The sequence below is a fragment of the Mus pahari genome, chromosome 14 (assembly GCF_900095145.1).
Source record: "Mus pahari chromosome 14, PAHARI_EIJ_v1.1, whole genome shotgun sequence".
Lineage (NCBI taxonomy): Eukaryota > Metazoa > Chordata > Mammalia > Rodentia > Muridae > Mus > Mus pahari.
In genome coordinates, this window is record NC_034603.1 from 66,311,723 (window position 1) to 66,339,340 (window position 27,618).

The 27,618-nt window shown below is 49.5% G+C and overlaps 2 protein-coding genes across 2 annotated transcripts in view; both read left to right on the plus strand.

Moving 5' to 3' along the window:
• The window catches only part of Casc3 (CASC3 exon junction complex subunit), a 23,455-nt gene extending 15,966 nt beyond the window's left edge, over positions 1–7,489 (plus strand). The window contains 7 exon segments of the mRNA XM_021213737.2: positions 1,349–1,413; positions 2,284–2,398; positions 2,589–2,687; positions 2,932–3,146; positions 4,975–5,097; positions 5,225–5,290; positions 5,919–7,489. Coding sequence (XP_021069396.1) covers positions 1,349–1,413; positions 2,284–2,398; positions 2,589–2,687; positions 2,932–3,146; positions 4,975–5,097; positions 5,225–5,248 — 641 coding nt within the window. The 3' untranslated portion in view covers positions 5,249–5,290; positions 5,919–7,489.
• A 2,928-nt stretch (positions 7,490–10,417) lies between these two features.
• On the plus strand, positions 10,418–25,363 carry Rapgefl1 (Rap guanine nucleotide exchange factor like 1). The gene is made up of 15 exons (XM_021213388.2): positions 10,418–11,266; positions 13,807–13,885; positions 15,598–15,733; positions 15,965–16,062; positions 19,513–19,625; positions 19,760–19,927; positions 20,755–20,852; positions 20,981–21,103; positions 22,919–23,097; positions 23,181–23,271; positions 23,600–23,650; positions 23,754–23,841; positions 24,055–24,119; positions 24,474–24,528; positions 24,766–25,363. The coding sequence occupies exons 1-15, from the start codon at positions 10,747–10,749 to the stop codon at positions 24,888–24,890; spliced, it is 1,989 nt and encodes a 662-aa protein (XP_021069047.1). The 5' UTR covers positions 10,418–10,746; the 3' UTR covers positions 24,891–25,363.
• The last annotated feature ends 2,255 nt before the right edge of the window (positions 25,364–27,618 follow it).

The window sequence follows — 27,618 nt, forward strand, 5'->3', positions numbered from 1 at the left end:
AAAAAAAAAAAAAAAAAAGATTTGTTTGCTTGAGAGCTGGAGATATGGCTCAGTGACTAAAAGCCCATATTATTCTTTCAGATGGCTCAAGTTCAATTCCAAGCACCCACATCAGGTAGCTCATAACTGCCTGGAACTCCAGCTTTATGGAGTTAACAGCATCTTAGTGTTTTACTGCTGTGAACAGACACCATGATTAAGGCAACTCTCCTAAGGACAATATTTAATTGGGGCTGGCTTACAGGTTCAGAGCTTCAGTCCTCTATCCTCAAGGCAGGAGCATGGCAGCATCCAGGCAGGCGTCAGGCAGGCGTGGTGCAGGAGGAGCTGGGAGTTCTACATCTTCATCTGAAGGCTGCTAGTGGAAGACTGACTTCCAGGCAGCTAAGAGGAGGGTCTTATAGCCCACACCCACGGTGACACACCTACTCCAATAAGACCACACCTACTCCAATAGACCCACACCTTCTAATAGTGGGCCCAGGATATACAAACCATCACAACACTTCTCTGACCTCTTTAAGCACATACACGGATGCATATACACACAAATAAATAAATACACAAATTTATTTTAGGGGAATTTATTTACTTTTATGAATATTTTTATATGTATAAGAATATTTTTGCCTGCATGTATATTTGTGCACCACATATATGTCTGGTGCTCTTGTTGGCCAGAAGAGGGGATAGAATTCCATAAAGCTAGTATTACTGGTGGTTGTAAGCCCCCACCACCACCACATAGGTGCTGGGAATCAAATTTGGTCCTTTGCAAGAGCCATGAGTGCTTTTAACCACTTAGCCATGTCTTAATTCTAAGTAATTTTTATCCAGAGAGAATATAATCTCTTTTTTATATCTAGTATCGTCAGGAGCCATTTGGGCCAGCATTTTATAGTATGTTTAATAATATGCTACAGTTTCCCAAGGTTTCTATATAGGGAAATACATTTATTAGTAGGAAAAAATTTGCATTTGAGTTTATTTGCTAGTCATTTTTTTTTTAAGGGTTTTGTTGCTATCTAAAGATGTTCAAATGCTAGCATTGATAGCAAATAGTTTAAAACATTTATTTATTTTGTGTCCATGTGTGCTTGGTATATACACACATGTACCTGAATAGATGTGTATACACAACATGTGAGGACATTGGATCACCTAGAACTTGAGTTCAAGTCCAGCCTCGTCTACAGAGTGAGTTTCAGGACAATGAAGGCTACACAGAGACTAACAAGTTAAGCAGACAGTTTTCAAGGATGAATGTAATTGTTATTTTCTTGATGGTACCTTTGAATCTTGTTCATATTTATCTGTTCTCAACCAGTGCCCTTTTGGTATATTACAGGTATGCCTAACCACATCCACATGGGAGCAGGACCTCCACCTCAGTTTAACCGGATGGAAGAAATGGTACAAAAGTGGGAAGGAGGAGGACTGGGGCTGTACACCTTGGTGGTAGAGAATACTTGAAATGCTGTCAGAAGAAAGGGTTGAGTCTCACTGTTTAGCTCTGGCTGGCCTGGAGCTTCCTGTGTAAACTATGAGAGATCTGTCTGTCTCTGCCTCCCAACTGCAAGACTAAAGATGTCACCACCATGCCCAGACCTTAGTTAATGTGACAACACCATGACCAAAGCCACTTATAAAAGAAAGCACTTGGTTGGGTTTACAGTTCCAAAGGTTAGAGGCCATGATGGCAGAGCAAAGAGACATGGCAGTGGATACATCTGAGAGTTTACATCTTGATCCAAAAGTAGGAGGCTGAGAGAGCACAGCAAGAATGGCCACAAAGCCTACCCGAGTGACATCCCTCCTAATCTTTCCCAAACCGTCCTGTAACTGGGGACCAAGTAGTCAGATCTGGATCGTCTTCATTCAGACTGCCACGTTTGTTCTCTGTTAAAGCCAAAGTAATCTCTTTATTGTTAGAGATGTTCTCTTATTCTTCAATGCAGACTGGCCTGGAACTTTATATAGCTCAGGTTAGCTTCACACTCATAGTCCTCCTGCTTTTGATTCCCACGTTCTGAGATTACAGGATTAGGCTTCCATGCCAGCCAATGTAAGTTCTAAATAGCAGTTTTCCTTTGATTACTCTTGGGGTTTGTTTTGTTTCAATTTGGACCTCAGAAGTATAGAGCATTTAGGTTCAAATGCTTTTGTCTTTCGCCAATTTTTTTCAGTTCATTTTATGAATACTTATTAAATACTTTCATATACTAAGTAGTACAACATAAAGCAGGTAGGACTTGATATGAGAATCACCCCTTTCTATTTCAGGGTGTCCAGAGTGGTCGAGCTAAGCGTTACTCATCCCAGCGGCAGAGACCTGTGCCAGAGCCCCCTGCTCCTCCTGTGCATATCAGTATCATGGAGGGACATTACTATGATCCATGTGAGTCCTTACTTAAATCTAAAGGGAATTAAGTGTCAAGCCTTCTGGCTACACAGTAGTCATCCCACATTGTCTAGTTGCTGTTTTCTTCATATGAGAAACTTAGAACCTTAAAGGTCTGCAGGACAGAAAGAGTTGCTGTTGTGGTATGAAGGGTCAGGGTTTATAAGAATCTCCGTATCTCTTACAGTGCAGTTTCAGGGACCAATCTATACCCATGGTGACAGCCCTGCTCCACTGCCCCCACAGGGCATGATTGTACAGCCAGAAATGCACCTTCCTCACCCAGGTAAGCTTGCACTCCTCTTGTGTGGTATAGTACACCAGGATTTGTGTTAGGACTCTACAAACTCTTTCAATACTGTCATGCTGTCGGATGCTGACTGCCCTGGCTGCTTTTGCAGCCAACTCTGTTTTAAGCCCTGTTCTGAGGACTACCCTCTAGCCTGTTGTGCTTTGTGGTCCAACTTAAGCCATCTCAACATAAAGATGATGTCCTCTTCTACAGTTTTTGTTTTCCTTTTTTTGCCCAGGTTTACACCCCCACCAGTCACCAGCACCTCTGCCCAATCCTGGTCTCTACCCACCACCAGTGTCCATGTCCCCAGGACAGCCACCGCCCCAGCAATTGCTTGCTCCTACCTACTTTTCTGCTCCAGGTGTCATGAATTTTGGTAACCCCAATTACCCTTATGCTCCGGGAGCATTGCCTCCTCCTCCACCTCCTCATCTGTATCCTAACACACAGGTAAGATGCCTGTTTCCTAGGTTTACATCCTTCGTTCACTCAGGACTGTGGTAAGGGGAAATAGATGTTAAAAGATTGTCAGCATTTCAATGCCCCTGATTCTCCTTCGTGGCACTAGGATGCCCCTTGGTGGTCAAGAACTGGAACTACAGCTTATGTAATGTCTTGTTATTGCTTATTTTCAGAGTTGTTTCTTATTTTTTGTTTTTGTTTTGACACGGGGTATCTTGCTATATAGACAAGGCTGGCCTCACATTCACAGATATTTACCATCTTGTGCCTCCTGAGTGCTGGGACACCAAGCATGACCCTGTTTGTTTTTTTGTTTTGTTTTGTTTTGTTTTGTTTTGTTGTAAGGTAGGTTCTCACTGTAGCCCCTGTTTGGCCTAGAATATATGATCCTCAGCCTCTTGACTCAGAGATACTTGGGAAGACCATGCTTGGCTTTCTCCTTGGTTTCCTTAAGGATCAGTGTCTTGCATTACATCTTGGGGTGTCCCCATGTGTTACTTATTCAGCTGTACTAAGGAATGTAGTCTTCTCCTAGACAACATATCTTATCCCTTTCCTGAGGGCACTTGACACCATCTGGCATCTAGAATGCCAAGATTGAGCTCAACCTTTCTGTTGTCAGGTAATGCAGTGATTGCATAGTTGGACACTAAAGAATGAAACCAGGGACTACAAGATGGTTCAGTGGTTAGAGCACTTGCTGCTTTTGAGGAAGTTCAGTCCTATCACCATGGCAGGCAGATAGCTCACACTGGCAGGAACTCCAGCTTGGTGGAATCTCATGACTTTTTTATGACCTCTTAGGGCACCACCATCCACTCACACAGACCCTGTCTTAGTTAAGATTACTATTGCTGTAAAACAAAACTAGTGGCATGACCAAAAGCAATTTGGGGAGGAAAGGGTCTATTTTGCTTATGCTACTGTGTTACAGTTTATTATTGAAGGAAGTCAGGCCAGGAAGCTGGTGGCAGGAGCAGAGGCAAAGGCCATGGAGGAGCACTGCTCTCTGGCTTGCTCTTCAAGACATGCTCAGCTGCTTTTCTTTTTCTCTTTTCTTTGTTTGTTTGTTAGTTGTTTGTTTGTTTTTACAATCAGGAAAAACTGTGACTGCAGTATTTGACAGAGAAAACACTGCTATTGGACAGCTGGTGTTTTATTCAGATAGCATCTTTATTATACATGATCCAAGAACATTCAAATAAGAACACAAACGCCGGGCCTGGTGAGGCAGGCGGATTTCTGAGTTCGAGGCCAGCCTGGTCTACCAAGTGAGTTCCAGGACAGCCAGGGCTATACAGAGAAACCCTGTCTCGAAAAACCAAAAAAAGAAAAAAAAGAAAAAAAAAAAAAGAACACATATAAAATCAGAAGTTAAAGATTGGTCTTTAAATATAGTAGCCAGCAATGCCAGGTTTGCCAGTGATCTCTCCAATAGAAAACCACATCCACAATGTGGCCAATCGAGGCTTTGAGTAAGTCAGCACTGGGCCTTCTCCTTGAAGCTATGGCCGGACTTGGCTGTGGCCTAAGATAGAAAGGAGAAGGAGGTCTGTCTCACTGAACCACTACCTCTTGTTTGATTTTTTTTTTTTTTTTTTTTTTTTTTGAGATAGGGAGTCACTACATAGAACAAGCAAACAACACCTACCCCCCCCAACACACACTAAGCACACACACACACACACACACACAAGTATGTCTTAAAAATGGATGTTCTTCGGTTCTTTTTGTTTTTGCAGTTAGCTAACGTTTTCTGATTTTCACAATTTGGGTTAATAACTTTTTTTTCTTCTCCTGGCTTTCGGGGTCCTAGGCTCCATCACAGGTATATGGAGGAGTGACTTACTATAACCCTGCCCAGCAGCAGGTGCAGCCCAAGCCCTCCCCACCCCGGAGGACTCCCCAGCCGGTCTCCATCAAGCCCCCCCCACCTGAGGTACGGCTCCTCCCACTCTCCTAGCATGTGGGCGATGCTTTCTCCAGAGGGTCTGTCTTCACTTCCTCTTCGGGTGTGTTTCTATGGAAGTGTAATGTGATAACAGTTTCCAATTTTATTATTTCAGGTTGTAAGCAGGGGTTCCAGTTAATAAGAGTTTTCGAATATTTTAAGTATAACATCATGTGAAAAAGTAAGTACCCAAATGTACTGTGAACTCTTAGTGTAAGTCTTTAGACGCACACTGAGGTGCTTCATAAAGCCACCTCATTAATGCTGTCTCAGGGAACTTAATTTATGAAAGCATTGGGAAGAATTGCAGAAAAGCCATTCCTGCCTTCAGATTTTCATTTGGGAAACTACAGAATGAAAATACAGGAGCCCAATCTAAACTAGATTAAGGAAAGAAATATGAGTTTAAGTTGTTAAAGCCAAAAGAGCCAGTTGTAAAGACTTTAGGACAGAGTGCCTTTGGCTGCCACGGGGCTCTGAGGGAGTGTGTGTTGGTTTAGAAGGTAAGGTCTCACTCTGAGCCCAAGCCAGCCTCAAACTTTCCCTCTTCCTGCTTTCACCTCCCAGTGCTCAAATTACAGGTGTGGGCCACCACGCCTGACTCTGGGATATTTTTATTGCTGTTGTTTTGTTTTGTGGTCATTAAAGCACATTATTTAGAAGCTTAGGGTGTAGCATGTTCATGGTCTTAGACTTGATCCTTGGCGCCAAATAAACCACATTATTTAGAAGTGGGCCTCTGAGAAGGCTTATATAAATACTCAGAGGTCCAATTGACACACTGTTCTTCTCTTTTTAACTCTCAATAGGACAGGAGAGGTGGAAACTCAGGAGAGAAGAGAAATACAGCTGGCTGTCTACTACTCAGAGGGCTTCAAAGGTGTGGGGTGGCCCTACCAGCAGACGGAGGATGAGGCCCTCCTTCTCTGAGGATGGGTCTGCTGGAGAGAGAAGAAACAGGTGGCTGCCTTCCACCTCACTCCTCACTTGAGCTGCCTGGACTCGGGGAGCAGAAACTGGACAACCTGGGCATCAGAAGCCTGTTTCTTACTTTCTCCCCAGAAATTCATGTGTCTTCTGCTCCCAAGGGAGTTCCTTCCTGCTTGTTTGTTTGAATGTTGATTTTTTTTTTTTTTTAAAGCTTGATTTACCCTTCTTAAGTTAATGTTTTTAGTTTTTTTCTCCTTTGCCCTGCCCTCCCCTGACTTTACATGAAACAAGTTCATTTTAGTTTACCAGTCTTTCTGGGTTCCCTTTTGACTCCTCTCTTAACCCCACATAATTGAGAATGTTTTGACCAAGTGTAAAAATAGCTGGCCTTTTCCTTGTGATTGGTCTTTATTAGTCTCTTTAATGCCTCTAACCCTGTGGAAGCTGTCTGCACGCAGTATCCCACTGTAGAGGAGAGCTCAGAGTGGGTGTGAGTAGGAGCCCTTGTTTGGGGTATAGGTTTTATAAATCTGAGCCTTCAACAGTACCTCTCTTCTAATGGGCTTCAGCCCTCCACTGAGGCAGAATCTCTGCTGTGGGGAGAGAGAACAAACTGGATGCTATTGTGCGATGGGAGGGTGGAGTGAGACCCTCTGCACAGTTATGGGAATGTGCTGCTGAGTCCTCAGGGCTGTCTCGGAGGTAAGTGGTTAGTGGGCCCTGCTTCTTTTCTTTGTAGCTCTCCTGCTACATCCCCTTCCCAGTTGTGGACCAATGCATCTCTAGAGACAGATACTGTCCAGCCATCTGTCTGCCTTGTCTTTTGCAGTTCTTCTCCATGCCTTCCCTGCTACAAGTGTTTTTAGATGTTATTACTGTACTTTCCCCAAATTCTGCTCCTGTACTTGCAAACTGAAGGTAACTACTATGCCTAGACTTAAATCCTAAGGAAGCAAGTTACTTCTGGGCAAAGGCTGTCCCTCCTATCCTTCCTCTCGGCACCACACTACATCCCCGTGCCCCTGTGGAAGTCTTACTGCAGCACTGTGCCTGCTAGAGTTCCCACAGCACCTGAGGGAAAAGGTGATGGCTGTCTCTCTCTAGTAATGTCCTTGTTCTTATTCTTCCCTCCTACAGCTGGCCTAACCACTCTTGAGTTGGGGTGGGGTAACCCTCGAGGAGGAGGTAACTGAGAGGCTCTTCCAGGGGGAGCTGGTGGGTGTGCTTTTCATAGGCTTCCCTTTGCCTTAAACCTGAAAATGTCTCCTCAAGCCTGTGGGCAGCATGCCCAGATTCCCAGACTAAGACACTGTGACAGTTGTCTGTTGGTCCACTGTGTTTAGTGGCAAAGATTTCACCATGTGTGTTGTTTTTGTTACTGTTTTAAAGGGTGCACATTTGTGATCAGCATTGTGACTTGGAGATAATAAAATTTAGACTGTAGACTTGACTCTGTTGCCAGTTATTGTGTGTCTTGATTTGGGAGGGAAGAAAGACTCTAATTTCACTACAGAATTAGTCATAATTAGAGCCAGACTGGTAAAAATGGAAGGTCAGAGAGGTAAGGAACCCCCCTTGAGGCTCAAAGTTTGAAACCAACAGTTTCTTGTCCTCCTTTTGTTTGTTTTTCACACCAGGGCTCATGTAGTTCGGGCTGACCTCTTAACTCCCCTTTACCTGAGGCTTAGCTTCCCAGGTGCTAGGGTTCCAGGTGTGCACGGCCATATAGCAATTTTTGGCTTGTTTGTTTGTTCCATGCGTTTTTTTGTTTTGTTTTGTTTTTGAGACCCTGTCTCACTGTGTACCACGATGCCAAGCTGTAGGTATCTTTTATTGGAAAGTAAAGATGGCACTAAAATACCAAGGCCCACAACCTGAAGGACAGCTACCAGACTACCTACCTTGAACTGGTAGAACAAGGAAAACTAAGACCTCCAACTGGTTCATGCTGCCTTTTATTTGAGACTCTGGAGCACACACAGAGTAATTTCCAGTTTTGAATTAACTTTCCTTGAGTGGAAGTTTACAGTTATACAAAGGCCACTCGGTGTGAACGACCAGTGGGTATTGTGGGGCTGGAAACATTTGTTCTTCGTTTCACAAAGCTTTACCTTGGTGGTGTGGGAATGCCCACAAGTTGGGACATCTTCCCTCTGTCCCCCAAGGTGATGGATAACTATAGACCTGGTGTCCCTGGTCATGCAAAGAATGTCAGCTAACCCTGTGGGTAGGTTACTAGCAGGAGAAAGGAATGTTGGGGTGCCTTCTCACCCCTGCCTCTTCCCCAGTCCTGCTGTTAAATCCCATTGCTCTCTCTGTTGCCCTGGTAACCAGCTCAGCAAGAAGAAACTCAAGCTCAGCAAAGCCCTCAGGTTCTCTCTGCCCTCCCAGCCTGCTTCTCAATGGGCAGAGAGAATGGGAGTTTAAGGGACAGATAGATTACTGCCTTAGGTCCAATACCTTTGTAGAAGCCCATGGGTTGGACTGACTCAGTTAAGCTTGTTGGCCTCCATTTCCACTGTTAAGTAATTGAATACCACCCTACCTTTCTCTTTGGTTTTCTCATGGTAATGTAGATGCCCTATCAGTTTCCCCCCCCCATGGGTCAGTCCATGGACCTACCTGTAGGTGACTCAAAACATCAAGGATTTGCAGTTGCCAGATCTTACAGCTGCAGTTGACCTAGAGACGTGATTGCCAACACTGGCTGTTTGAATCACCTGGGGAGCTTTCTAAACTAACAGAGACCTTGGGCCTACCACAGAGGATCCCATAATGGATCTAGGGTGTGACCCAGGCATCAGCAATTCTGAAAAGCTCCCATGTGGTTTCAGTGTGCAGCCAGAACGGAAGCCACTGCTTTTCCAGGAGGACCACAAATTAATGCTTCCTTTGCTTCTAATTCAAGGTCTTGAATGTAGTGACTGCCACTTTCTGTAACTGGAAGGGTCTGGAGTCCGGTTCCCCAAGCATTTAGTTTCTAGAAGTCTCTCAGTCCCTTTTTATTTCCAGCTCCCACACCCTTCACACTCCCCAATTTTTCACCCTTCCTAACCGACAATCCCAAATCCTGCCCAGAGAGGAGGTTACCAAGGCAACCGGCTTAATCTGGTAACTGTGGCATGTGCAGAAGAGAAGCCCCCCCCCCTTCTTACTTGGTTCCTAAAAGGTTACCTGGGGAGCTCTAAGCCACTCTAGCCAGTTCCTACTTCCAACCTTAAGAGAGGCCGAGTGTCCGATTAAGGCTGTCCAGGAAACCAATGCTCAGATCTAGCTTCTTAGCAAAATCAGAATTTTTTTGTTGTTGTTCCCTCTCCAAATCCCCAGATGGGTGTGCGGAGCTTTATTTCTGTGAACACATGCTCTAGCACACATGGAACTGAGTTTGCACAGACAGCAACACAAGTGTAGTACACACCCTGTCAGTTTCACCACTCCCAGCTCTTAGCATTCCTGTCCATCCAAGCCTTGCTGATGCACAGTAAACAGGGGTGGGGCTTTGCCCAAGGAGCACCAACCCACCAGGAACCCGGTGCCACTCCACCATGTATACCAAGCATGGATGTGTTCACACTGTGTCTCCGGTCCCATCCCAGTGGAGTATACCCTGGGAGACAAACTGCTCTGGCGTGGCCATCAGGAGTAAGGGCAATATTTCTCCCATTCTATGGCTATATACACTAATGTGCTAGGCTACGATAGTTGGCAGTTTGGGGACTTACACATCTCTTCAGTCTTGCTTCCTTTGCCTACCACCTGGGCTAAGATGCCCTTGTGCTTTTGGTCGTCTCTTTCAGTCTACTATCTCTTTTCACCCCAATTAGACCTGCCACAACCTGCTGGCCTCTGCCTGGTTCTTTCCTACTTGCCAGTACCTGCCTTACAGGGCGGCCCTGCACCACCCCCTATGCCCTATCAGAAAGGGATATGGGTACCGCCCCCAGTGCCAGTACCAGTTTACCCAAGACGCAGTCCCAGCCCTAGCCCTTCTCAACAGGTGAAAAATAATGACCAAATAAAATTGTGGGAAAGATGCAAAGAGTTGAGCAGTCTTTATAAGCCTCACCTGTGCACAGGTAGGCGTGCCAAGGTCAAACACATGCCCTGGTTATTTGAAATGCTCGTAAGAGATCGGGTAATCGCGAGCCAGGAGTCTTCTGGTTTGGTAGATCTCTCCCTCGCCTTTGCCCTTCTGCGACTGTCAGAAACGAGGTCCAAATTTTCCTCGCGGTCAGCACCAGAGTCCAAGTTCAAGCCTCGCGCGGCCGGGTGGAGGCGGGCCTAAGCAGGGTAGGGGCGGGGACTGGAGGAGGGGGCGCGGTCTCAATTCTGCCACCTTCCCCGGGGCCAGGAGCGCAGCCGCCGCCGCGTCCTCAGCCTTGCGCTCCGCCCGCTGCCTCTGTCGCCTCAGCCCGGCCCCGGAGCGCTGAGACGGGGACACCAGCCCCTCAGCCTGCCAACCCTTCGGCCGCAGCCAGCATGGGGGGCCGCTGAGAGCGAGCTCCTCTTCCCTCTGGCATCTCCCCCGGCCACTGGCCACTGGACTCTGGCCAGCGAGGCTCGGCCACCTCTCGCTCGCAGTCCGACGCCTGGCACGGCCCTCGGCTCTGCTCCCCCGGCTCTGAGCATCGTGTCCCCGCCTCCCCCCGCCCGCGCCTGGGACACCTGGGTCCCCCGGCGGCCCCTAGGAGAGGGGCGGGGGGGGGCATGAAGCCACTGGAGAAATTTTTGAAGAAGCAGACGTCGCAGCTGGCGGGGCGAGCGGTGACTGGAGGTCCCGGCGGGGGTCCGGGTTCCTGCGGAGGGCCTGGAGGGGGTGGGGGCTCTGGTGGGGGCGGCGGTCCGGCCGGGGGACTGCGGCCACTGCAGCGGCGTCAGAGCGTGTCTCGCCTGCTGCTCCCAGCTTTCCTCCGAGAGCCCCCAACCGAGCCAGGGCTGGAGCCGCCCGTTGAGGAGGAAGGGGGAGAGCCATTAGGGGTCTCTGAGGAGCCGGGCAGTGGGGGGCCCTGTTGGCTGCAGCTAGAAGAGGTTTCCGGGCCTGGACCGATAGGGTCTGGGGTGCCCCTGCGCTCTCCTTCCTCGTATTCCTCAGATGAGCTATCCCCCGGCGAACCCCTGGCTTCACCACCCTGGGCCCCCCTGGGCGCCCCCGAGCGGCCAGAGCATCTTCTGAACCGGGTTCTGGAGCGCCTGGCTGGAGGGAGTACCAGGGACAGCAGCGCCTCAGGTAAGCCATCCATCCCAGAGCAAGAGAGCACGGGGTGTGGGGGGGGTGAAGGGTTGGCCCGGGGAATGCTCCCTGTTTTTTTTCTTGTCCTTAGTGCTGGTGTAGCGGATGAGGGGAACCCCGAAGTGATGTAAGGGAAGGGGCATGATAACGCCCACCCACCTTTCTCCCTACATTAGCTTCATTCTAGGGGAGAAGGGAAACCATCTCTCCTTCAACTACCCTCCCTCTCCCCCGGCTGTTTAAGCCAGTCTCCCACGAGCCCTTGATACTGCCTACTTCCTCCCATGCCCCCAAATTTGGGCCTGGCACCCTAAGGTGGACGCTTTCCCGCTGAGGTTGTACGCTGCCCTCCAGGCCATAGCTGAGGCCTGAAAACCGCTGACAGGAGGCCCTGGCTGTGTAGACGCGCCTCACTTGGTGGGGCCATGTGGATAGTCACAGGACCCGGCTGCTTTTATTGGGGGTGAATTCGAAGGTCTCTAAGCGAAGGTATCAGGGGACTGCAGCATCCAGAAGCCTTTGGGCCTCCGTAGCCCCCACCCTTCCTATGTCATGCCTCAGCAGAGGGCCTTTTTTAAAAAAATAATAACCACACCCTGAGAAAGCCTGTGATGATGCCATTTCACCCCCATTAGAATGCCAGCACCCTACTAAAGGGCTTTTGAGGAATGTAGGTCCCCACATCACTAATTGGAATGGATGTAGAGACATCAGGGTCTTTAGATCTAACTAGGCTTAAGATTGAGAGCCCAAGCTTGAGACCCTAAAGAGGAGCGTGTTAGGAGTTTCCCTTCCTTCTCTGCAAGGCATTCTGGCTCTAGGAGTGGAGTGTCACCCTCTACTCCATTTCTGTCCTGAAGGTCGGGGTCCCCTCTTTTGGCTCAGGCTGCAGTTGCCCCGGGGAGCTGACACCTTTTGGATTTAATTAGAAAAATATCAGACACACACAGCTCTCTTAACCATAACTTCCCGCCTACACCACACACCCTGTGTCTCTATGACACATTCCCCAGGGAGGCTGTGCGTTGGACCGGAGCCTACTTTGGAAGAAACAGATGCCAAACTGGAGCCCCCGTATCAGCCTCTCTCCACTCTGCCTGCGTTCCTTGTCCTTTACTCCCGTTTTAACATTCACACTCTAGTGAGAGAAAGATGCGAGAAAGGATGTCAGGCCTCCTTAGGCCGAAGAAGCCCAAACCTGGAGCTGGGCGTGAGGGCTGGGGACCCTTCCGACTGACTTTCAGAACGTAGCAGAGTAGCTGGCTAGAGAGGGAAAGAGAGGCTGTCCAGTTTGGACAGCAGACTGTCCAGTTTCCCCTGGGTTAAGACTCCCCATTTGTCATCCATATTATCTAGCCTGGCAGGCTAAATCTCCAGAGTAACCAGTTTGGGAATCCTCCCCATTTAAACTGCCACTCCAATATTTTTAATATAAGCCACCTTCTCAAGCCACTTGATTTCTGCCCGGGCTGCGTGGGAGGAGACAAGTGCTTAGTGAGGGCTCTCCTCACCTAGCCAGAGCTCCTCCCGAAGGTCTAGGCAGCCCCTTGTGGCCAGTAGGAACTAGGCCCCAACCCTCTGCTTGCCCCTGTATTGAGGAGAGAACACAGCGTTCTAAGTTCTTCTTCTGGCTCCGGGCCTCAGTTTCTCCTCTGTGAAACAAAATGAACTCAAGTAGATAATCTTGTGTTGCTCTTCCGCCTCCACCTTCGTGGCTGGCATTGGCAGTAGGGCATGACAACCATGGGCTGTCAGAAGCCTTGGTTTTGTCCTGGAGCAGTGCCTGGGGACCTGGCCCTAACCTGCCCTGGTGAGGACACCTGGCTCCCTCCCTGTGCCCTGCCTGTCTGTGTGTGCCAAGCAAGCCCTGCCCCACCCCAAGGCTGGCGGCAAGTCAGGGCGACCTTGTACCTGGCTGACTGGCTGAGCCAGGCCCAGACAGGGGTGTGGAGGGAAAAGGGTGGAGAGAGGAGCCCCTCCCCCGTCCTTCTCATCATTAACCCTTCCACCTCTGGGCACCCAGTGGACATAGGACTTCTATTTAAAGACTGAGATAAGAGATGGCGGCCGGTCTCCGCTGCCAATTTTCATGGGGATGGTCCCCACCTGCCCTGTGGAAACTCAAAGCTGTGAGTTAGAAGTGGTAGGGAGGATAGACATACATCCCACACATCCACATCCCTCTGACTGGAACCTCTGTTTGCCAATTCTCCGACGACGGTCCCTTCTGTGGACTCCCTTTTCTCCTGAGCAGATCTCGGGCATGGTGTTATTATCTGACCAACTTCCCCCACACTAAAGAGAAGGGTGCATGGCCTTCAAAGGCACCCCCCCTCCCTCCAGCTGCCTTGGCAGCTGCCAGCCCCACCCCCGCAGCGGCTGCCCAGAACCTTCACATGTGTGCACTCGAGTGCAGAGCATGACGGGACAGGTGGCCGGGGCTCCAGGCTTACCAAAGAGGAAAAAAAAAAAAAAAAAAGAGGGTTCAGGGTTTGCAGCCCCCTCCTGACCTCTGTGACGCCCACTGCTCTCCACAGATATTCTCCTTGATGATATTGTTCTTACCCATTCCCTCTTCCTGCCGACAGAAAAGTTTCTACAAGAGTTACACCAGTAATATCCTTTTCTGGAGCTTCTGAAAGGACAGACCAGGAGGGAGCCATGTCTTCTGTTCTTACAAACTACATCCCAGCCCAAACTCTCCTTTATTATTTTTTCCCTTTTAAGATTTATTTATTTGTCTTGTGTAAGTACACTGTTGCTGTCTTCAAACACACCAGAAGAGGACATCAGATCCAATTACAGATGGTTGTGAGCCACCATGTGGTTGCTGGGATTTGAACTCAGGACCTCTGGAAGAGCAGTCAGTGCTCTTAACTGCTGAGCCATCTCTCCAGTCCCTAAACTCTCCTTTTAGAGGACACATCCAGCCTTTGATCTCACTAGCTTTGTGGCCTCGGGCAGATCACTTCACCTTCTGGAGCCTCAGTTTGCCTGTCAGTCAAATGGAGATGAATCGATGAATTAGCTCTGCTCGGGGCTGCTGTGAGGACCAACCTAGCTGCAGGTGTGGTAGCACACTCTGAGACTCCTAAACAGCATAGGGTGCTGGCTGCGCCTGGGCAGGGTTATCAGTACTCATTGAGGTGTCAACCACATGAACATATGTAAGGTGTTACTGTTCTACTAAGGGGAGGGGGGAACTCTGTCCCCAGTGAAGTCCTTGATCTAAACCAGACTATGGTGGCACATGCTTTTCATCCCAGCACTCTGGAGGCAGGGGCAGATGGATCTCTGAGTTCGAGAGCAACCTGGTCTACTGAGCAAGTTCCAGGACAGCCAGGACTGCACAGAGACATCCCTATCTCGGGGCCAGTGGAGGTGGAGGGACTCCTTGCTCAAAACATAGGGTCTGATGTCAGTACTGGGCCATGGCTGTGCTTCAGTAGGGTCAGCTAGAAAGGCGCTACTGCTGGCCTAGTTATTGGGTCTCTTGGCAGCATGTAGCATTTACTTTACTTGGTTTTTGGTTTTTTTCTTCTTACTATGTAACCCTAGGTAGCTTGGAATTTCTTCCGTAGACCAGGCTATCATTGACTGGTGTTGGTCTTCCTGCCTCTGCCTCTGCCTCTGCCTCCCGAGTGCTGGGATTAAAGGCATGCGCCACCATGCCCAGCTAGACGAGGCTATCATTGACTGGTGTTGGTCTTCCTGCCTCTGCCTCTGCCTCCTGAATGCTGGGAGTACTGGAATGCACCACCATGCCTAGATTCATTGAATTATTTTAGTACCTAATTGTTAACGTCAAGCCCTTGGGTAAGATGTCATTAAGCTCTCTTGAGAAAAATCAGGTCTCAGTGTGAGATAAAGTCAGGTTTGCAGGCTAGCCAGAGGTTAGCTGGGTCCGGCAATATTCTTAAGGGAACCTCATTACCAGGCAAGGACTGAATGTGGTCAAGTTGAAGCCTTTTGGTTTGTTTGGTTGGTTGGTTTGTTTGTTTGTTTGAGACAGGGTTTCTCCATATAGCCCTAGCTGTCCTGGAACTCACTTTGTAAACCAGGCTGGCCTCGAACTCAGAAATCTGCCTGCCTGTGCCTCCCGAGTGCTGGGACTAAAGGCGTGCACCACCACACCCGGCTCAAGTTGAAGCTCTTATTATTTGTATTCTGAGCATAATCGCAGCTGGTATGCATGAGAGTCTTAGCTTCGGGGCCCTGAAAACCCTATTCCCTCCTGGTACCCAGGCCCACCCAGACTATTTGGGGGACAATTTGCTGTTCTCAATGTCCTTGGCTATCCAGAACTTTTACTTAACTCAGGGCGTCAGCTTTGTTCAGTCAAGGAATGTGGAGGGTCCAGAGGGGCTGGGTCGGAAGCAAGCCTGCCTCGCTCTCCTCCTCCATTTCTTGGATACCTACCAAGGACTTCTGCAAGAGGAAGAAGGGGCTGGTCACATTATCAAGGTGGGCCTGGGAGGGGAAAGGTGGGTGAGCTGGCTCTCAGCTCTGCCAGGGGCCCCTGTGAAGGACTCACGGTCCTCAAGCTGGGTACCTGGAAGCAAAAAGATGCCCTGGGGCTTTTGCTCTGTGGGATTCCCAAGTGCTTAGGGCATGGAGACTCTGCCTTGGCCCTTGTAGCTAGTGGTCCTTCTGATGAGACATCTGTCCTCATCACATCCTTTGCCCTCTCCCTAGGAACTGTATCTACTAATTATGAAGGATGAATCTCTTTACCAAGACCTCCGAGAGGACACACTGAGGCTGCACCAGCTGGTGGAGACAGCAGAGCTAAAGTGAGGAGAAAGGGGACCCCTGAGTTCCTCTAATACAGGGGTTGCCTCTGGTCTTGTGGCTTCAACATATTAGTTATTTGTTTCTTTGCTTGCTTGCTTTCTAAGATATTTATTTATTTATATTGCTTTATCTGCATGTATATCTGTGTACTACCTCCATGCTTGGGTATGCCAAGGTCAGAAGAGGGTTCCCAGGAACTTAAGTCATAGAGGGCTGTAAGCTACAACATGGGTGTTGGTAATCCCAGCACTCGGGAGGCAGAGGCAGGCGGATTTCAGAGCTCGAGGCCAGCCGGGTCTACAGAGTGAGTTCCAGGACAGCCAGGGCAACACAGAGAAACCCTGTCTCAAAAAACAAACAAACAAAACAAAACAAAACAAAACATGGGTTTGGGGAACAGGAAATGGGGTCTTCTGCAAGAACAGCCAGTGCTCTAAATCACAGAGCCATTTCTCCGGCACCTTTAACATTTCAATATGATTTTCTTTCAGCTCCTTTCCCTTACTGGAGAATAACATAGAACCACACAGACTGATGTCTCTAAATCAGTCTCTTTTTAGAAGGGGCAAGGAGGAAGCTGGGCAATGTGTCTTGCTCTATAGCTCAAGCTAACTCCAACTCACTTTGTAGCCCAAGACGGCTTCTACCAGCAGCAATCCTCCTGTCTCAGGGTTCCAAGTGGGCCTGTGCCACCAGGTCCAGCTCCATTCTTTTAGTTTTTGGTCTGCTTTACCTATTAATTTGGTAGTGTTCCAGCAGGTATTTAACAACCCCTGCTTTCTGAGAAAGATCCCTAGTTTACAGCTTTGATTCCCATGGTGTAAATTTTCTTCCCATGGTTTGTCTCAAGCTATCAACGTGGTGTCATTGACTGTGGAGTTAGGAAGAGATCTGGAGTAGTTACGTAGTATTTCCACCACATCCATACACAGGCATAAAGAAGCTGGATCAGAGACAGTACAAAACTTAGTAAAAAGAACTTAGAAACAGAACTACCTTCTGTTTCTTTTTTTCCCATCTTCTTCTTTTTTTTGTTTTGTTTTTGTTTTTTTGGTTTTTGTTTTTCGAGACAGGGTTTCTCTGTATAGCCCTGGCTGTCCTGGAACTCACTCTGTAGACCAGGCTGGCCTTGAACTTAGAAATCCGCCTGCCTCAGCCTCCCGAGTGCTGGGATTAAAGGCGTGCACCGCCACCATGCCCGGCTCTTTCCCCATCTTCTTATTTACTTACTTTTCAGATGGAGTCCTTGAAACTTGTCCCAGTTTTTTTGTTTGTTTGTTTGTTTGTTTTTTACATTTGCCTCCTAAAGTCGAATTCTAGGTCTTTCCTATAATAGGTGCCTGGCACAGGTTTTGCTTTGTTTGTTTTCTGAGACAGGGTTTCTCTGTGTTCTTGGGACTCATTCTGTAGACCAGGCTGGCCTCAAACACACAGAGATCCACCTCAGTGCTGGGATTAAAGGCATGTGCCACCACTGCCTGCTGAAAGTGACTTTTTGACAGTGATTTATTTGACCTTAAGTTTATAACATGTGTATGTATGAATGAACACACGTCCAATGGCTGTCCTTAAAATTTAGTTAACATGAATGACAGAGATGGCTCAGTGGTTAAGAACACTTACTGCTCTTTGAGAGACTCAGGTTGGGGTCCCAGTGCATGGGCTTACAATAATCTGTAATTTTAGTTCCAGAGGCTCTGTTGCCCTCTTATGCACTCTAAGTGTAGGGCTTGCCTGTGGTACACAGGGCACATGCAAGCAAAACACCCATACACATTAAAAACATGTATCGGTTGATAGCTGAGCATGGTGGCGTACCCCTGTGATCCTAGGTATTTGGGAGGCTAAAGTAGTAGAAGAATCATCAGTTCAAGGCCAGCTTGGACAACTCAATGAGATCACATCTCAATATTCAAAAAAATTAGTAAGGGCTTGAGACATAGCAGTGGTGAAATGCTTGTCTAGTATGTGTGGTGTCCTACATTTAATCCCCACTTTTACCAAAACAAACAAACAAACAAACAAACAGTTGGCAAAAATCCCCAAAATTGGCCTCCCTAGCATCAGGTCAGGAGTACCTCTAGTCATCTCTTGGTTTTCTCTTCTCCATTCCTGCCGCTACACGGTTCATTAACTCCCCTAGGTTGTTGCCACAGCCTGTTTGGGACTTTGGCCTCTGGCCTTGCCTCTTTCTCCCTTCTGACATGAGATATCTTGCAGATTTTCCTAAAGGAGTTCTTCACCTCCCTGTTCCCAAAGCATCCGTGTTTTCTAATATCTCCAAGCCAGCATCAGCATCCTTCCCTTCTCACCACCCAATGATAATCTAAATATCCTAAGCCAGCACCAGCATCCTTCCCTCCCCATCACCCGATAATCTAAATATCCTAAGCCAGCAATAAGACAGCATCAGCATCCTTCCCTCCCCATCACCCGATAATCTAAATATCCTAAGCCAGCATCAGCATCTTTCCCTTCTCATCACCTTATGATCTTCTCCGATGCCTCTCATGTTTCCTTTCCACCTATTTTTTAAATTTATTTTTATTTTATGCACATTGTTGTTTTGCTTGTTTGTATGTTGGATCCCCTGCGGCTGTAGTTGCAGGCAGTTGTGAGGTACCATGTGGTGATGGGAATTGAACCCCGGTCCTCTGGAAGAATGGCTGGTGCTCTTAACCACTGAGCCATCTCTCCAACTCCCCCTCTTCATCTATTTTTCTGGCAACTTTAGTGCCTTCCTACTTTTTTCCCCCATGATCCTTCAGGGCTCTGGTCAAAGGCTGTCTCTTTTATGGAAACATCTCAGATTTCTCCCTTTCGGGAACTTTCCTTCCCCCCCCCCCCCAAGCATCACCCTCCTGCACCTTTGTCACCTCACCAACACTTCCTGGCTGGTGTTAGAAGTAGCTGCACACATGTCTGTCTCCTTCGCAGACTGTGAAGCCTTTGTCAGCAAAATTCAGGCATCTGATGTCCTACTACCTACCCTGTGCTGAGAGTGTGGCAGGACACGAAGGGTGAAGGACTGTAAAAACTAATCCTAGCACTTGGGAGGCAGAGGCAGGTGGATTTCTGAGTTCAAGGCCAGCCTGGTCTACAAAGTGAGTTCCAGGACAGCCAGGACTACACAGAGAAACCCTGTCTCGAAAAAAACAAACAAACAAAAAAAACCCTAATCCCGTTCCCCAAGAGCTGTCAATCTGATAGAAAAGACAACATGAACACAAACAATATTGTTCCATCATTTTATGGCTTTTGAGACAAGTCATCTTTCCTCATGGGTGGATGGACCAGAGAAGAGCCCCGGAAAGAGGTGGCATTTGACCTGGGTCACTTGGACAATTGTCCTATGCTGGCCATCCATTGTCCTACCCCTGCTTAATGTTCCTGCCTGGTGCTCCATATGCCTGGCAGGGCTTGCTGATGCCCAGCAATGCTCATGCCAGGATTCCAGAAGAGAGCCAGCCACCCAGCAAGCAGGTTAAGCCGCTCTTCCGACACTTCCGCCGGATAGATTCCTGCCTGCAGACCCGAGTGGCATTCAGGGGCTCCGATGAGAGTGAGTATGACCATTAGGAAGAGCAGAACTTCTGGAGAAGCCCTGGGGGCTGGTTGGGTCCCTGGGCCTTTGTACACCAGCAGTGGAGTCTCCGAAGGCCCTTTCACGGCCTCTTCCCTGTCTCCGTTCTTCAGTCTTCTGCCGGGTCTACATGCCTGATCACTCTTACGTGACCATACGCAGTCGCCTCTCGGCATCAGTGCAAGACATTCTGGGCTCTGTGACAGAGAAGCTGCAGTACTCGGAGGAGCCTGCGGAGCGTGAGGATGCCCTCATCCTCGTAGCTGTTGCTTCCTCTGGAGGTGAGAATCAGCACACTAGGCAGGGGTAAAAACTAAATCCCAGATCCTCGAGGAGGCTTCAAGTGTGTCATCCTGGGTCCAGCTTTGGTGAGTACATCACCTGGGAGCCCCTACCCCAAACCTTCAGGATTAGAATCTGCATTTAGACCAGCCTTCCCTGGAGATTCCTACGAATATCTAAATTTGGGACACACTGGTACAGAAACCTTGGGTTCTGGCCTAGGTGTTGCCTGATACTATTAGCTACTTGGAGAGTGTGTTCAGGGTCCTTCACACACACCTCTCCCCAGCATCTTACATGCTCCACTTTTTTTCCCTCAAACTGAAAACATAGGGGAGCCTCCAATCCTATGGAGAAGCAGAGAGCCAGCGATGCAGCATAGCGTGTGTGTGTGTGTGTGTGTGTGTGTGTGTGTGTGTGTGTGTGTGTGTGTAAGAAAGACAAGATCTCATATATAAGCCCAGGCTGGTCTGAACTTTGCAGGCTTTTCTGCCTCTGCTTCCCGGTGCTAAGGTCTCAGGCATGCTCCATCATGTTCATCTTATCCTCTTTTTCCATAAAGAAAAAAGTATCGCAGCCTGTCCAGTGTCTCAGGGATGAGGGGGGGGTGAGAGAGGAGCTACCTATGGGGTGGAGTCTATAAAGGCAAAAGAAATCATTTGACAAGTTTTAGATAAATATTCTCTCGGCTGGTGATGATGCTGGTCCTGCTGGTCTTGGATACGTGTCAGAGTAGTGTTGTGGGCTCCCGCATGGGAAGGGGGATGGTGGCTCAGGTATGTGAAGGCTGTGGGTAACCAAAGCTGAACAGCCTGTTCTTCTGCAGAGAAAGTCCTCCTCCAGCCAACGGAGGACTGCGTTTTCACCACACTGGGTATCAACAGCCACCTATTTGCCTGTACCCGGGACAGCTACGAGGCCCTAGTAAGCATTCCTTTACCTGTCTCTGCTGGTAATGAGAGATGCGAGAGGTGGGGCTGAGTCTCTCACCTTACACCCACCCCCCACTACCCACCCAGGATCCAAGTTCCTCTTACCCCACCTGCCACCAGGTACCCCTTCCAGAGGAGATCCAGGTCTCCCCAGGAGACACAGAGATCCACCGGGTGGAGCCTGAAGATGTGGCCAATCATCTCACTGCTTTCCACTGGGAGCTCTTCCGATGTGTGCACGAGGTGAGGCAGAAGCTTGTGCTAGGCTAGGCGGCCGCCGGGAATGTGCTCCCTGGAGTCTGCTTTGCTGACAGACGCTCCTAGCTAGAAGGCTCACACGTGGGCTGTGCACAGTTACAACCTTTATAGGACTTTGGTCCTTCAGGGTCTAGTTCAGTTGGTAGAGTGCTTGCCTACTGTGTGCAAAATCCCGGGCTTGGTCCTCACCACTGAGTGAACCAGGCGTGGTGGTGCACGCTTGTCGTCGTCTCAGGACTCGGGAAGTGGAAGCAGAAGGATCCAAACTATCCTGGGCTACATGATGAGTTCGAGGCCAGGCTGAGATACATAAAACAAACTCAAAACAACAAACAAAAAAATATGAGGGCTAGAAAACTGGCTGAGAGGTTAAGATGCTGATGTTTCAGAGGGTCAGTAGGATTCCCAGCTCCAGTGGCTTACAACCACCTGTAATTCCAGCTTCAGGGGTTCTAATGCCCTCTTCTGGCCTCTGCAGAAATGTGCACATACACTTACACACAGAGCCCCCCCCATCCCCCCACACATATGAAATCTAAAAGTCTTAATTTGTTGTTGTTTTTGAAACAGGATCTCGGAGTGTAGCCCTGGCTGTCCTGGAACTCACTCTGTAGACCAGGCTGGCCTCAAACTCAGAAATCCACCTGCCTCTGCCTCCTAAGTGCTGGGATTAAAGGTGTGCACCACTATGCCTGGCAAATTTATTTTACGATTTATTTTTAATTGTACATGCATGTGCATGAATATATCCATGCATATGAGAGTGCAGGTGCCCAGATGCCAGAAACATCAGATTCCCCTGGAGCTGGACTTCCAGAGAGTTGTAAGCTGTGTGGCATGGGTGCCGGGAACCAAATTTAGGTTCCCTGGAAGATCAGTACACATTTTTAACCACTGAGTAACATCTCCAGCCCCCCTGCAACTAAAATCATTTTAATTATTATTATTATTATTATTTATTTCTGACTATCTCTGCAAGATCAGTTTGTGCTCTCAAAACACTGAGCCATCTCTTCAGCTCCCAAAATCTCTTAAGAGAGATAGGTAGGGCTGGTGAGATGGCTCAGCGGTTAAGAGCACTGACTGCTCCTCCAAAGATCCTGGGTTCAATTCCCAGAAACCACATGGTGGCTCACAACCATCTGTAATGGTGGTTTGAAAACAGAGACACTGTACTCATATAAATAAAACAAATCTGAGAGAGAGAGAGAGAGAGAGAGAGAGAGAGAGAGAGAGAGAGAGAGAAAGGGCTGGAGAGATGGCTCAATGGTTAAGAGCACTGAAGAGCACAGACTGCTCTTTATGAAGGTCCTGAGTTCAAACCCCAGCAGCCACATGGTGGCTCACAATCACCAATAATGGCATCTGACGACCTCTTCTGGTGTGTCTGAAGACAGCTACAGTGTACTTAGTTATATAATAAATCTTTTTTTTTTAAAAAGAGTTCCAGGACAGCCAAGGCTATATAGAGAAAGAAAGAAAGGAAGGAAGGAAGGAAGGAAGGAAGGAAGGAAGAAAGAAAGAAAGAAAGAAAGAAAGAAAGAAAGAAAGAAAGAAAGAAAGAAAGAAAGAAAGAGAGAGGAAACAAGGGGAGACTAAGAGACTCGAAAGTGCCTGGTGTCTATGTGCTCAGTAGGTGGTGAATAGTGCTAACATTGATTTCCCGTGTTGCATCTTGTCCTGTCCCCATTTTTCTATCTCCCTGCCCGTTCACCTCTCTCTCTCCCTCTCCATGCAATCCGTGCTGCCATCTCTCTACCCACGTCCTACCTTGGCCTCTCCTCTGTTGCCCCGATGCAGTTGGAGTTCGTGGACTACGTATTCCACGGGGAGCGTGGCCGCCGAGAGACAGCCAACCTGGAGTTGTTGCTGCAGCGCTGTAGCGAGGTCACTCACTGGGTGGCGACCGAGGTGCTGCTCTGTGAGGCCCCGGGCAAGCGTGTACAGCTGCTCAAGAAGTTCATCAAGATCGCAGCCATGTGAGTGCTGCTGGTGGAGGCTGGGAAGGGCACAGTGACCCCGTGACCTCTAACCCCGCCTCCCTCCCCCCCCTCCCGCACAGCTGCAAGCAGAACCAGGACCTGCTGTCCTTCTACGCTGTGGTCATGGGGCTGGACAACGCGGCTGTCAGCCGCCTGCGGCTCACCTGGGAGGTGAGGCGACCTGACCTCTCCCTTCTCTGCCCACAGTTGTCCCACCCCAGGATCTGGGCTCTCGGGATAGAGAGCTTTGCCCATGTGTTTGCCCCGCCTGGGTCTCAGGCAGCTCATGGAGGGAGCACTTCGGTGCTGTGTGAAGTTTCTCAGGCAGTTTCAAGCTCCCTGGCTCTATGCCCTCACCTTCTCATTTCTCCTCCCCTCTGGAAATATGTCTATAACTCTCTGAGGAAGACTAGTCACACGCCCCCATGACATTCAAGGACCGCCACACTGACATTTCTTTCATTTTTTCTTTTTTTCCCTTCCTTCAAACTCTCTGCAGAAGCTGCCAGGGAAATTCAAGAACCTGTTCCGTAAATTTGAGAGCTTGACGGTGAGTGGAACTGCGTTGTTTTCTCAGCCTCCAGGGAGTGGGAGATGTCTTTGGGGGTACAGCAGGCCCATTTGTCTCTGAACCTTCTTCTGTGGAATACTAGGACCCCTGCCGGAACCATAAAAGCTACAGAGAAGTCATCTCCAAGATGAAACCCCCTCTGATTCCATTCGTGCCCCTGATCCTCAAAGGTCAGTCCCTCCTAGGCTGTGCTCTTCTCTTCCCGAATTCCCTTCTCCCATCCCCCACCCCCACCCCACTCCTTAGTCCCCTCTCAACGCAGCAGTGGGCGGCGCCCTCTTGCCAAGAAGACCCCAGAACTGCGCATGGGCATATTCTAGCGAATGGGACAGGTCCCCCTCTCCTGCTCTGTCCTCACATTTAGCTGTCTTCCTGATCCATAGACCTGACCTTCCTACATGAGGGGAGCAAGACCCTCGTGGATGGCCTGGTGAACATTGAGAAGCTGGTGAGTGGAACTGCCAACCCCTGTCCTGTGAGTGAGGGGCTGCCTTCCCCCTCTCCCTCCTGTCACGGTCCCCAAATAGCAGCCGTCCTCTCTGCTGCCCAGCTTGCCTAACAGACTCCAGCCTGTCTCCCTGGTGGCATCACTGTGGCAACCCACCCACAAGAGGCAAGGCTGACAGGCAGCTTGGGGGTAATTCAACCTCCCCTCTCTTGGCACCTTGCTATTACCCGGCCTTCGGCCCTTCAGAGGCCCTGTTGATGGAGACTGAAGAGAGTAGGAGAACTCAGTAGAGAGTAAAGGGGGGAGGCCTCCGACTGCGTCCTTTACAGGGGCTAATTCCTTGTCATCTTCCAGCATTCAGTGGCCGAGAAAGTGAGGACAATCCGAAAATACCGGAGCCGGCCCCTCTGTGAGTACCCTGGGCTCAGTGAGCTTCCCTGTGGGACTGTGGCAGCGGAGGGATGGGAGAGCAAGCGCCACGTTCAAGTGTGTATTTTCTTAGACTGCTCAGTTCTCCATTCTTGCCTTGGGTGCCTGCCAACACCTGTCCCCCTTCACACACCCCTTTGCCCTACCCTGCCTGGCATGCCTGTAGGGGATAAAGGGAGACTGGGAGTCTGACCACCTCTCCCTCCCTTCATCCCAGGCCTAGACATGGAGGCCTCCCCACATCACCTGCAGACCAAGGCGTACGTGCGCCAGTTCCAGGTCATCGACAACCAGAACCACCTCTTTGAGCTCTCCTACAAGTTGGAGGCGAATAGCCAGTGAGGGTGAGGGGACCCGGCTGCCCCCGCCTCGGTCCTTGGCACCTGGCACCCAAGCACTTTTGCACGATGCCCTCGACACCCGCATCGGCCACCTTCTCCCTGAAGGCCTTTCCTATCCGACATGGAGGAGTTGGGTTGGCCTACCAGGACTCCTAACCCTGCCATCCTGCTGAGGTCCTCTTACCTTGTTCCTTCACACTCAAGCTACGCTCCTGGTCACTGGCCTCTCTGGGCAAGGGACGGAGCACTTCTCTGCCCTCCAAGGGAGGTCTGTCCCAGAGATGGAGTTTCTAGCCTCCACTTCCCATGCAGGAAGGAAGCCCCCCCACCCCCCCGTTCCCACATCACAGCTGTGATGGGAGGCACTGGAAGCCGCCTTTGCTGGTAATTGTTTCACTGGTCCCTGGATATACACAACCTAGAGTGTGTGTGTGTGTGTGTATGTGTGTGTGTGTATGTGTATGTATGTGTGTGTGTGCGTGTGTGTGTGTGTGTGCGCGTGCACGCGCGCATGCATGCATGCGTGCATGTGATGTACAATGTACATGTCCCCTTTTAGGATGCAGGAGTGCATCTGATAATGTAGGGAGAGTGTCACAATCGTTTGAGGAACCCTTCCGTTTGGTGCTACCCTTGTCGGCTATGTCTCCAGTCAGTCACTCCCTGCCCAACCCCACCCGCTGTCCTACATAGCTAGACTCTGGATCGACCTGTTCCTGAAGGCAGGAGGTGTCAGTAGGCAGAAGAGTTACCCATCAGTCCCTGCAAACCGCCCCACCCAAGCTTCTGGGTGTGTGTCAGTGAGAGAGAGGCTAAAAGATGCTCAGGGAAACTGGGACCCTGCCTCTGCCTTATACTGGGTGGGATGCAGTGGTATCCGGAGCTAGGGGGTGCCTGTTCCCCAGGCCTCTCTGCTTTGAGGGGTTTCTCACTGCTAAGGAGGGAGTTGTTATCCTCCTTTTGGTTCTGTGTCCGCCACCAACCATTGTCAGTCAGTCAGTCAGTCTGTCTGTCTGTCTGTCTCTGTCTTCATCCCCCTTTGTCTTTCTGTAGAGCCTAGGGTGGATCGCAGTACCTAGGGCAGGTAGCTCCTCCCTGCCTGGGGAGAAGAGAGACAGCGGCAGCTCTAAAGATGGAGCTGGGCTCTGGCAGGGCCTTCATTACCTCTCCCATCACTTCCTCCACTGCTGAGGGGTTGCAGGGGTTCCCGGCAGCCACTGGGTGAGGTTTCCTGGCACAGCCTCGCACCCTCCTTTCTGGCCCTACTGAAGGGGTAGCAGTGGCCGAGGCAGCCGTGAAATCATCCCTGCTCTGGGAGTGTATATAGTTTTTACCCAAAGCTCTAGAATTGTACATTTATTTTTTAAAACCCAAAGAGGGAACAGACCTTGTATCATATGTAAACACTGTATTATAGGTTATGTTGTACAGTCCCTTTTATACAGCAGTTCCCGGCAAAATGTCCACAGACATGCCATACGACCTCCCCGGCCCTTAGTGGTGATGGTGACCATGCCACCCCTTGGCCCATAGTGCTGATGGTGACCATTCCTCTCCCATATTCTGCTGCTTCCCTGCAACTGCTAGCTGCACCCCGGTAGCCCAGCCGTCCTGCCCTTCTTCTGCAGCCCTTCATCAGCCCCTCCAGTTCCCCCAGCCCTTGGCTGCTGCTTGCCTCTGCTACTGATGCTTGCCCCACTGATTCTCAGGGGCCCCATCCCCCAACCCTGTGGCTTTAACAGAGTGAACCATGTATGTTGTACAGGCCTAGTCGTCATTGCAGAAACTGCTCGAAAGGAAAAAAAATACACTAAAATCTATGAACCAACTTCCTGGTGTTCTCCATTCTTTCTCTAAAGCTGGGGAAGGGCTGGGGTTGAGAGAGGGAACAGGAGCCACCCTCCCAGCACTCAAGGCCCTCCAGCAGGGCTACCTAGAGTAACCTGAAAAGTGTGTGTGTGTGTGGGTGGGGGGGTGCCAACCTCACAAGATCTGTGTCTAGTGTCTGGAACTCAGGAGATGTTTCTGCCCTCACTTGTTCTAGGTCACCTAGATCTGTGATCACACTTCTAACCCTGAAGGGTCTGAAGTCGAGGCTGAGCAGGCCTAGCACACAGTCCAAGTCACAGGGCTCGATGGGGCAGGCCTGCTACCCTCACCCTGGTCTGTCTGCTGTTGGCAGCATAAGCTACTCATGCAGCCAAGCCGTTACCAGTCCTCCCAAGCTGGAGACACACTCAGCCTGCATTAACTCTCATGGTAGCCTGCACGCCAGAAGACACCATACACTTAAATAGCCTCCTGTGAGTTCTTAACTTGTCTGAGCCTTCCTCGACCTTGACATCAGAAAGTGGTCCTCTCATTCACCCAGCTTTAGTTTCCTGTTCTGATGGTGTTTCTGCCCAGCTTTTCAAGAGAAAAATCTAGAATGTAGGGATCCATGAGATGGCTGACTAAATACTTGTCTGACAACCTGTGTTTGATATCTGGAACCTGTGTGAAAGAGGAAGGAGAGAAGACACCACACATTGTCCTCTGGCCTCTGTACACCTACTGTGGCTTGTGTATGCAAAGACACATACCACACACACACACACACACACACACCACATATACCATATACACTATACACACACATACCATATACACTGTACACACACATACCACACACACCATACACATACATACCACATACACCATACACATACATACCACACACACCACACACA

What these genes read in the sequence shown, in the direction of transcription:
- Rapgefl1 (XM_021213388.2), top strand. Translation starts at nt 10,747, where the DNA reads ATGAAGCCACTGGAGAAATTTTTGAAGAAGCAGACGTCGCAGCTGGCG. An exon ending in GGGCTGGTCACATTATCAAG is followed by an intron (nt 15,734 to 15,964) that starts GTGGGCCTGGGA and finishes CCCTCTCCCTAG; the next exon opens with GAACTGTATCTACTAATTAT. An exon ending in TCTTCCGATGTGTGCACGAG is followed by an intron (nt 21,104 to 22,918) that starts GTGAGGCAGAAG and finishes GCCCCGATGCAG; the next exon opens with TTGGAGTTCGTGGACTACGT.